At 32.3% G+C, this 11,195-nt stretch overlaps 1 protein-coding gene across 5 annotated transcripts; it reads right to left on the reverse strand.

The window, feature by feature from the left end:
• Window positions 1–1,976: 1,976 nt before the first annotated feature.
• LOC106763111 (TOM1-like protein 3) lies at window positions 1,977–9,434 on the reverse strand. Of its 5 annotated transcripts, XM_014647295.2 has the most exons (10): window positions 9,269–9,434; window positions 8,659–8,821; window positions 6,086–6,164; window positions 5,729–5,824; window positions 5,285–5,398; window positions 4,775–4,923; window positions 4,012–4,093; window positions 3,307–3,392; window positions 3,020–3,214; window positions 1,977–2,815 (listed from the first exon to the last, which is right to left on the reverse strand). In XM_014647295.2, the coding sequence occupies exons 2-10, from the start codon at window positions 8,766–8,768 to the stop codon at window positions 2,188–2,190; spliced, it is 1,539 nt and encodes a 512-aa protein (XP_014502781.1). In that variant the 5' UTR covers window positions 8,769–8,821; window positions 9,269–9,434; the 3' UTR covers window positions 1,977–2,187. The 5 variants fall into 5 exon arrangements, with proteins under 5 accessions (XP_014502781.1, XP_014502782.1, XP_022638068.1 ...); XM_014647296.2 differs by lacking the exon at window positions 6,086–6,164 and having other exon boundaries at window positions 5,729–5,789; XM_022782347.1 differs by lacking the exon at window positions 5,729–5,824.
• Between the last annotated feature and the right edge of the window lie 1,761 nt (window positions 9,435–11,195).

The following is an 11,195-nucleotide window of genomic DNA, read 5'->3' on the forward strand; positions in this document are numbered from 1 at the left end:
TTCTCAACGAATATGGGATTGTTTTTCAATACTTCACTCTTATGAATACTTTGAAATTTTTAGTATATGTTATGCAATGCTTAAAAATAAGAATGAAAATCTATCCTAATGAATTTAATGTTGAAGAATGTTGTGAGTTTAATTGAAGAACAAATGAGAAACTTTGAAACAATTATAATGAAATAGGCTAATTCCTTTACTTTTCCAAGATAGATTCATCGTCGGTTATCCACAGATCATTTTTTTAATTGATAAAAGAAGTCATTTAATGGAATATTACGTTGTGAGCTTCTCTCTTGACTATCCTCTTAAGCTATCCTCTTGATTTTCCTTTCAAGAGATCTTCTATTTAAAGGCTTCATGGATATTTGTCCATTAAACTGAGTTTGTGGACTTGATACTTGTGCTTTCTTGTTCTTTTTCGTACAATAGTTGTTGGGTAAGTCAACTTGTCAAAGCAAACATACTTTTTCATAATTTTCCTTGAAGTAGGTTGTACCATCTTTTTAGGTATGCCTTCAAGTGAAGAACATTTTGTGAATAGCTCTTTTGTCTCTAACGTCCACTTTTTTCTATTTGATTTGTAGCTCTATGCATGCGTGGAGAATAACTTATCTATAACAATAGAGTAAATTATGCATGCAGTAGATATGTCTTCTCTTACCACGTTTGCTGTATTTAAACATTGAACATTTAATGTCATTTAATGCTTGTTCAGAACAACAAAGGGCTTTTTTATTTTCTATCATTAGGTAGCATTTGTAATTAAGCTCTTTTCTCTAAAGATACCAAGCATAATATAGATACTTCATCGTTAGACGAGGTACTAGTTAAGTTCATGGTATCATTTAGTCAAGTAAACGCTTCTTTTGGTTTTATCTCTTTTTAGACAAATGGCGTTTAACTTGTTTATGTTTTCTTTAGTGTTTTGATTTTTATGTCTTTAAAGATATTTTGTCAGAGACATCGTCTTGACTTGTTTTGTTTTCGAGAGCAATACTGAATACCTTTTTCATGTATGATAAGCATCAACCATTTAACTTTTAACTCTCATAAACGCTTTAGGCACAACATCGTTTAGTCATGCGTCTAGGTGTTTTAACCTAGATGTTTTTCTATTTTCTAAGAACTTAAGTGTTTTCCTAAGTTTTTCTATGTTGGGGATTCTGGTTCTAAGTTTTGTATGTTTGGAATTTAGGCTCTAAATCTTATATTTGCACCGTAAGTTATTTTCTGATTATTATTCCATTTTAATTTATTTGATTAAACTTCAAAACATAAAAGTGTTTAGACAAATAAACAATTTTGTCTTTAACATAAACTTTAATAAATTAAAAAAAACTATAGTATAATAATTAATCAAATTGAAAGTCTATTCATAACTAACTTGTAAGTGGTTGTTTTATTTAAGGTTTTAATTTGTAGTGCATTCACAACTGTCAATTTCGTAGTATTTGTTGATATTGAGAAAATTATAAACAACTGTAGCTTATACAAAACAATTTCGAGTTTATTAGGGCACAAAAATTTTGATTATGTCTAAAATAGTCTTTAACCATTTAGTAGAACTTTCTTCGTAATTAGTCTATTTTGAATTTAGTTGTACTTACGAAAATTCTTCTATTGGACCTTGATTGACCTTTCAAGTGACCTTTAAATTTACTAGCGTTATCTTAGGTTTTGTAGAATTAATTTTAAGTAAATTACAAAGGACTCATGTTAGTTTGAATAAAATCAAGTTTGAAATCTGTTTAACCTCGATAACTTAGGTGGTTAACAACAATATCATTTGATTTTTTAACCCATGTATTAAGAAGTTTAAACCATCATTAACACCTCTGGAATACCCTAACTTCAGAATAGTGTAACTTACTATGTCGATCCCATCCCTCGATTATTTAGAGACTTGATCAAATATGGTGCTTAGCCTTTCCTGGCAAGTTTACCATTGTTTAACCAAAGAAAATTTGAATAAATTGAAAACATGAGCTAACAATCAATATGAGCAATATTCAAGAATATCTGCAATATATGTATGCATCAATGTACTGATTACAGAGGCTACATGAATGGGAAAATCATACCCAAATAACTGAAGACCGCTAAAATGGGTCATTAGAGTGATCAGAAGCAAAGCCTGATTCGTAGCATTCATAAGTTGAACCAATGCAAATACAAACAAAGCTCTCAAAATGGCCTACTACTGGGTTTAGAAGGGGTTTTGGATTTTGCAAAGTCCAGTAGATCTTTAAAAAGGACATCTTCTGGCTTCTCTTGTTTTGTTGGAGTAGACGAATACATAGATAGATTCTGGGTTTGTTCCAACAAGTTGTCATTTGAGGAACTGGAACCAAAACTCAAAGGAGACACACCTTGTTGCTCAGAAAACTGTTGTCTCGGATAAAACATTGAAGGGGGTTGTGGAAGGGAGCCAGAAGATTGTGTTTCCCGAGGAGTTGGTGTAAGGATTTCCGAGGATTTATTGATGACAGATGTTTCATCAAACACAGGCTGCTTGCTTAAAATTGGTGATGAGATACTTGAAGAACAAGGCGGAGAGGAAGACAGTGTTCTAGTGGCTGAGGCAGGATTATTGGAACTAGAATGAAGGGGCTCGACATGTGAAGTTGGTTCAGAAAGTTCATGGGATTCTTCTATTTTGTACACATCACCACTGAGAAAATCAATCATACCAGTATCAGAGTACACTGGTTTCTTTGGTGGCGGTGGTGGGGGAAGAATTGGGTTTACTCTCACTGGTTGTACATTGTTATTGACTTGTTTCCGTCTCTGTGCATTGATACCACGTGATGACCTGCACTCAAGGTAATATAAACTCGTAATTACTTACTAAATTGAAAAAAAAATAGAAAATGAAGAAGAAATGTCTATCAACCAGTGTATCAACTATAAAATGAGTCATGCGTTAGGGATGTAACCAATATGCTCTCATATAACAAACATAATCCACTACGAGAAACTAACTTGCAACGAGTTCAATATAATACTGCAATTTAACCTATGGGCTAGTTGGGCAAAATCATCGTCTGACTCTTCTTCCTCTTCATTCTTTACATTTACAGGTGGCAGAACTGGTGTTTCTACTCCTCTTGTGACTGTAACAGGAGTTGCTTTCACAATATTGTCATGTTCACTAAGCACTCGCTGAAGACTGTCATTCAGTGCCAACCCCTGACATAAAAGTTGCTCATCCCTGACAAGAATCAAACATTACAGTCATTCTTGTTACATCTTGTTAATTACAGTAACAAAAATGGAATTTGTCATCTTAAGCAATATTCTTACATAGTCTCATTCACAAGAAGCATGACACGCTTTTGGTAAGAACGACATTGGTCAACAAGGTCAACAATCACCTCCTGCTTCACAACCTGCATATTTTGTCCAGAATTTTAAGAAAGAAATTAATGTTGATTACTTGTTATGATAGCTTTTTACTAGACAATAAGCTAAATTGAGAAATAAAAAGACTATTTTTGAAAATAAATAAAAATTGAATTTCATAAATATTCACTATATTTCGACAAGTCATTTAAATAAGATGACTTGTCTAACTGAAAAAAACATATCCAGAACAAATTATTCAAAAAAATTTATAGAAGTACTAAAAAGTTTATTAAGAATTTATTTTAAAAAAAATTACAATTATGTAGTACTTTTTTTTCAGAAAACAGAAACATCACTTATATAATATAACTTATGTAATTATATCCTTCTACGTATCCTTTTACATTACCAATTACTTTATCAGTAATTTTACAAAACACTTTTAATCCAAGAAGCTAGTTTATGAACTTATTAGTATGAAGTTTATCAGCTTGTAGCCAACTTATCAGTTACTAGTCACCTTTTAGTTAGTTTTGTCAAACAACCTTAAATAACAACTTCAAAATTTAAAAATATATTTTTTATAAACAATCATAACTGAATAGGGATAATGTAGCTAATCAGATAGTAGACAAAGGACAACAACATAAAACGTTACACGACCTCAGGACTTTTAGGATCCAAGGCATTAAGCATTTCACTCAATACATCTGCTAGTCCTTGAGCATTCTGAATCTCTGGCAAACTGATAACAAGAAAGTTCAGGGGATAAACACCAATACAACTTAAGAAAGTGAATATCCATGCAGTTAGATGCTAGTCTACATTTTTATAAAATAAAATAATCTCCTCCTATGGTCCCTTGTGAGAAATGGGCAGAAGTTGCCAATGGAAGAATTTCACATATCAGACAAAAGTGATCCAAAAGTAGTTTTGTTCAGAGTTATGAGGAATTTCGTTTTATCTTTTTAATTTTAAAACCAAGACCATAATCCAGAACTTAAGGGTACAAAAAGTAAAAACAGCAGGAAAGGAGCAAAAGAAGATAAAATGACTTTGAAAATATTCTGTTAATGATATGTTATGATGTGATACAAAATACAAAGAACTAACCTCAATTTATAGTACAGTAATACTAGATTGTTAATCCTAATTAAATATTAAAATAAATCATGAAATATAAGAAAATATGGGAACAACTTAAAGTGAACCTCTAAAAATATGGTAGAGTATTTAATTTTCTAATTCTAAGACACAGTATTGTGAGCCATTTTCTCGATATGCTAAAACCTTTAGAATAACATTGGGTTTATAAGGGTGGAGAAACAAACTTCCTAAATCTCATACACGATGTGCAATGACTAAAATTATAAGCCATGAAAATAAAAGGGTTACAAGAGTAAAAAAGGATGCAGTTAAAGAGTACCTAAGGCCAGATGCATCAGACTGAATAGAAGCCTGAATAGCAGCAGCGTCATATTCTGCAGCAGCAATATGAGCAACTGACTGGCTTTGGGGAGGCGTGAAGAAAGGAACACTATTCTCTTCTCGTGGGGGAAATTCAACACCAGCAGACTGCGAGTTATTTAAGAAGTACATGGCGGAAATAAAATATCAATGTTTTATGAAGAAATTTCAACAATACAACAAAGTAAAAATATTCTTGGAAGAGCACGACTGATGACATTTGGAAAACCAACTAACACATGTGATGGAGGGATACAGAGAAAGTTGTTGAATGATTGACAAGTCTCAAAAGCATGTTCCAGACAGGTGTAAAAACTTAATAGTCCAAATAAAACATTATCATTTATAACAATAGGAGTGTGTACCAATAGAAAATTAAAAATGTCAATATGTATCAGTTTATAATAGTAATGTCACATGGAAAAAGTAGAATAACACTTGAAATGTCGAAATTTACAAGAGCAATCACCTTTAATTCATTATATGCTGCATGGTATTGGGGATACTTTCCGTTTGGTCCACCAAAAGCTTCTTGCCATGTATCAATCAAAGTCAATATCTTTTCCCTCACACTTAAATCAGGCTGTACAATAGAATTAAAAGAATGTCACACTTGATGAGAGAATTTTCCGTTTCAAACATAACCATTGCAGAAATTATAATAAATTATAAAAGAAATATGCAAAAAATAGTTGGCACTTGGCACATCCAAGTCAAGATGTAAACTAAGTTGATCAGTATTCAAAAACTCATTGAAGTCGGTTGTGGGTACATTACAGGTAAGTAACCCCTGCAAGGCTCATTGAACCTTGGCATTACTGTGACTCTAGGATGAGACCGTGGCCCTGACCCTAAAATTTTCTCTTAAGAATAACAGTAAAAGAAATCTTCGGTATCAAAAGTCGAAAAATACCTTCTTCTTCACTATTTTAACCATGTCATGTAAGATATCCCGCTCAATGATCTGAAACACACTGTCACCACAATTTTTACTAAGGGTTTCCAGAGCCTACATAAAATATTTGAATACAAATATATTCATGTCAGGTAATCATAGTTTTTTATGTTATCTCCATTTGGAAGCAATTTAATTATATCTTTCATGCAGACAATGTCTGGGGACTTTTACATAATTTACACCATTTGTAAAATTTTAGTAAAATAGAATATAACTTAATTCATCATATCAAATTGAATGAAATGCTTGATAATTTTGTAGTTAAAGAAAGTACTGACGAAAAAGGAAAGTTGTATTTTGAAAAATACTGACAAAAAGAGCCAGAAGTTGTATTTTGAGATTTTTACTGCTCAATCGCTTCTTAAGTATCTTTATTGCATCCTTTGCTTGCCTGCAAATTCAATCAATTTACCAACAAAGATGAGGAAAATGCTATGAAATCCCCATAAGACAAAATCGAAATAAGGGTTGAAGCAATTTTATACTTGAGATCAAAATCTAAAAAGTGAAATAAACTCAAAATAATCTTATTCCACTTTGAGTCCTCCTATTCCGATGAAGGTTGACTAACCAATAGATTGCAAATATGTTATAATTATAGAAGTAAGGAACTAACTCTATATATATATATATATATATATATATATATATATATATATATATATATATATATATTTTACTAAAAGATAGACTTTAAACTTAACTCAATATCACAAAATCGGTTTGTAAGGTAAGGTTTCATCCACTTATATACTCTAAATTGGACTTATCACTAGTAGATGTGGAACTTTCAACACACTCTCTCATGCCAAAATATGTATATCTCGTGCATAGGATTAGACATTAATGGATGATCCATTAGTAGTTCCATCATATATATTAATAGGAACATTTATATTTATTCCTTTTCCTTAGAAATACAGTTTCAGCTTAATGTTTCTCTCTTTCCTAGAATTTAAAATAATATAAGAGCCTTTTCCAAAACAAGGTTGGCCAGGTAAACCCACTATCTCAGGAGAATTTCTTTGTGAACTTTTCTCCCCAGTTCACATTCACTATCTTGACATTGCCTACTGACAGCCAACCTTTGTGCTGGTCGCCTCCTCCCTACGCTCCCTGTGTTACGCTAGACACACACACAAACACTTCAAACATAATTCAAACACAAGTAACATAATTCAAACAAAATTAAATGAAATATATTCTTGCAATGTTTCAGTTTTTATAGAAAGCCTACTATATATTAAATGAAATATATTCTAGCAATGTTTCAATTTTTATGCAAGCATATTGTGAAGGAAATTTAACCTTCTATATCAAGATGTTGACTACACAACCAAAGCATGTTATCTCATTAACTAAATGCCATCATTTGTTCTTAATGATCGGGCACCCCACTCTATCATTTTTCCCCATTCCCTCCATATAGTGTTCCTTTACATACGTTTTGTAACCTCACCTGGTTAAGATATTTCTCCTTAATCATTTGATTGTCTTTGTGGGATATCATCGCTCTTAAAAATGGTATCAATGTTTCTCTTTCGATCATCATAGGTATTTAAGGTTTTCTAACATCTCTTTCTTTAAGTTTATTCTCTATAACACAACTATCCATTCTAATGACAACATATGTAATCACTTTTCCACCATTGTTAAGCATCCTTCATTACCACCTGACATCTTTATCATAACTTGTTATGCTTCTCCAGTGCCTCTTTAGATATATCAAATTCATTCACAGCCTAATGAAATTCTAGTCCAGGATCCATATTCAACAGATAATATTTTACTGAAGGTCATGTTTGATCCTTTCTGACATTATCTTTAGCACCCGATCTAGTGTCCCTTGAAAATAATTGGTCTACTGTTATTCAAAGAGGAATATGTTCTACTTGTAACCCATCTCCCAACTATACAAGCCTTATTTATAATTTGTTTTCCACCAAACTTTAGATACTTGTTTGTTATTGTTATCTTCTATTCTTATTCCTAAGCCTCTAGGTGAAGCTTTATCTCATCTAGACTGATGACAACCAGTGCTTGATGAGATGTGTACCCTTCAAAGTAGTGATAGTTGGGAGTTGATTCCACTTCTAATAATTATTCAAAACTGGAATCCGTTTCAGCTTAACATCATAAATGTATTTCTACATGGTGATCTTGATGAAAAACCTTAGATGGAGCAACGTTTTAAATTTGTTGCTTGGGGTGAGTCGTCTCATATTGTTGGCAATCTCAGATACTTCTTAGGTATTGAAGTAGCACAATCCAACAATGGTATTGTTATATCTCAAAAGAAGTATGCATTGGATATTTTGGAAAAAACTGGGGTGATGAATTCAAAACCTGTTGCACACCCATGGATCTTAATACCAAACTCCTACCAAATCAGAGGGAGCCCATTTCAAATCCTAAGCAATATAGAAGATTGGTTGGGAAATTAAATTACCTTACAATTAATCGTCCTGACATTTCCTTTGTAGTCATTTTGGTGAGCCAATTTCTCAATTCTCCATGTGAAAGATAATTAGAATGCAATAATCAATATATTAAAGTACATTAAAGGATCTCGTGGAAATTTGTAGCAAACGAAGAAATCTTTCACCCCCTCCTACTCCCATGCAATTCTCCAAACCATAGTATAACCAGTAAAAGCAGACTAGAAAATGTTTTTTTTAAACAATCACTAAATGATTTACTTTCTTGTAGTTCTATATTAATAAAATAAAATCACAAGTATTGTTAACAAAGTACAATGCCAGTCAACAACTAGTTTACTGTCCATTTCTTCATTTCAAAAAGAAAAAAAAAAAAAAAACCGCATAAAGCATATATAATAGAGCAGAATAATGGCTTAAAGAAATAAAATAAAACGAGAGAGATACCTAGGGTCCATATTAATGATATCACACAACTCTATGTTAATTGCCCAGTCTGGCCCAATCAGCATGTCACTGGTTGCCCTCTCAGCACAGGCTGATGCATTGTTAGCCATTTCTCTCTCCCTCTCTCCAGTCAAACTCAATTCTCAAATTTAATTCAAATCTTCTGCAAATTCGAACACAAAATTATATGATTAACAAGATTAAGCCAAAGTAAAATCATTAAAAATCAAGCACCATAAAATAAAACTTCGAACTGCACCATACACAATACTAGTTTTATCTGATCAGAGGTTTCACTCACAATCTACGATTGAGACGATCAAATTTTTTATTGAAAAAGTAAAAGAATGCAAAAGAAATTACCCACCCTGTAAGTCAAAATTATAATTGTAAAAACAAACTCAATTTGCTAATTTAGCTCAAAATAATAACAATAATGTTCTTATTATTAAAAATCATATTAATATTGTCGAACTGGAGAAATCTTAAAGCCTGAGCAAACATGAAAACGCTGTCAGATCAAAATTTCTCTGTTAGAGTTAGGCAAACGAAGGCAAACGAAAAGATCAACGAGCAAATAGATTACAATGCGCGAAATTAACTACTTTACATGATCAGACGAAAACTCCGCCGATTAGAATTGAAAATGAAAAGCGAATCATTAGCGGTTCGGATAATTGAAGGAAGAATGAGGTAGCCATAGCTCTGGGATTGGGAAATGGGGATTGTTGGCGCCTTTATCAAGTCTGTGGGTTTGCTTCGCTTTTCTTTTTTTCTTTTTTGTGTTATTTAATATTTAACTTTTCTAAGAAACTATTACTCCTTTCTCTATCTACGTTTTATTGCGAACAAATTATCGTATAAAATACCTACACCTATATGGATATAGTAGTCGTTTTTTTAAAATTTAAATTTTATATGAGTATTTTTTTTAAACTAAACCAATTTTTAAATTATAAACTATCGATCAAATAAAAATAAAATTACAAAAAGTTATTTTAATTTATAATTATAATCATAATAATTTTATTAATTTCTATTATTAAAAAAATGTGGACAGGGTGTATGTTTTCACCATTATACAATCATATGCATTAAGTATTTCAAGCATGAGCAGTGCACTAGTGAAAAATGATTTTAGAAATAAGCTATTTTAGATTTTTATTGTCACCTCTCGAACCGACGTCTTTACGAGTGACATTAATAAGACGTTGGATTTCTACAGGTACGACATCACTATAGACATGGTCCAGTGCAAAGCTCGACGTCTATAAAGACATACGTCATTGCACTAACTGACGTCTAAGTGCACTACAGACGTCGGTTCAGTGACATGTGCGACGTGTGACATCCCAAATATATAGCAGTATATATTTATAAAGACATCATCAATCATAATAATAGAAAGCAGTTAAGACAATAGTTTAAGGTGTTTAAGGATTACAGTCATCCATAGAATAGTGTGGAATTGAAAACTAAAGTACTAGAGTTTCTCCCTGGAAATTACAGAGAATTTAAAACTTTAAATGCACTAAAGTTCTTCAAAATAATGAGTTGATGGAAATAAAAACTAGCAAATCTAAGCTATAGCATTGTTGTCCCCATCAAGAGCTATTTCCAAAGTATCCTCCTCGCCATCTGCTTCCATCCAAGTGGATGATCATCGCAAAAGGAAACACATACAACATGGTACAAACACAAGCAAGTAAGGGTGAGCTAATTATATAAAAAGCATATAATTTGTCAAGCATAGAATATACAAGGGTTAACTTTAATCAAAGAGATCAAGGCATACATCCTAACATGTTGAATACTAGACCTGACTCGTCCGGACTTTAGAATGATAGTCGAACTATGGTGGGTCTTACACTCGTAGTGACTTATGAAACTTGGGTTCCCCACCCTGCCACACTCACGAGGTTAGCTTGTTCCAGGCCTTGAGGAATACTGGGAGCCCCCAAGACTAAGACCTCCTGCTACTCCTCATCACATGGTTCAATCTCTATAGGTCAACTTGATTGACCATTGGAGTTTCAGGATGACCCCTAAGACTGAGCTTTCTACTTTCATTCTAAAACACTAAGAATCTCACCGAGAGATTCTACACAGATGGAACTTAGTTTACCACTTAGATCGTACTTTCATCACCTTGTAATCATATACTTTTTGCCACAATCAACATATACACAATCTCAACAATATACATTACTCACCAATCTCAAAACTTATAACACAACCTCAATACTTTTCTTACATAGACTCATCAAATGCAAGGTTTTACTTCAACAAATAAAATATTACGAACGTCTTATAAAAATACTACAACAAATAAATCACCACAGAAACATATAAAATTAGGTTTAAACTCTTTTTTGGTCCCTAAGTTAAGTTCTCATATTCAATTTAGTCCCCACTTTTAAAAATGTCAATATTTAGTCCCTATGATATGAAAAATGTATCAAATCAGTCCTCATGACAGCACTTAATGAACAATAAATCACAAGTTTGCATACCTATAGGTATCCAATATTTTGTAA

This window comes from Vigna radiata, chromosome 6 (assembly GCF_000741045.1).
Source record: "Vigna radiata var. radiata cultivar VC1973A chromosome 6, Vradiata_ver6, whole genome shotgun sequence".
Classification (NCBI taxonomy): domain Eukaryota; kingdom Viridiplantae; phylum Streptophyta; class Magnoliopsida; order Fabales; family Fabaceae; genus Vigna; species Vigna radiata.

Bases quoted from the DNA above. Each gene is read 5' to 3' on its own strand.
- LOC106763111 (XM_014647295.2), bottom strand. From the start codon at position 8,768: ATGGCTAACAATGCATCAGCCTGTGCTGAGAGGGCAACCAGTGACATG. The intron at 4,094-4,774 runs GTACTCTTTAAC...TCTTGTTATCAG, and splicing joins TCTGATGCATCTGGCCTTAG to TTTGCCAGAGATTCAGAATG. The intron at 2,816-3,019 runs GTTAAATTGCAG...CCTTGAGTGCAG, and splicing joins TTTGCCCAACTAGCCCATAG to GTCATCACGTGGTATCAATG.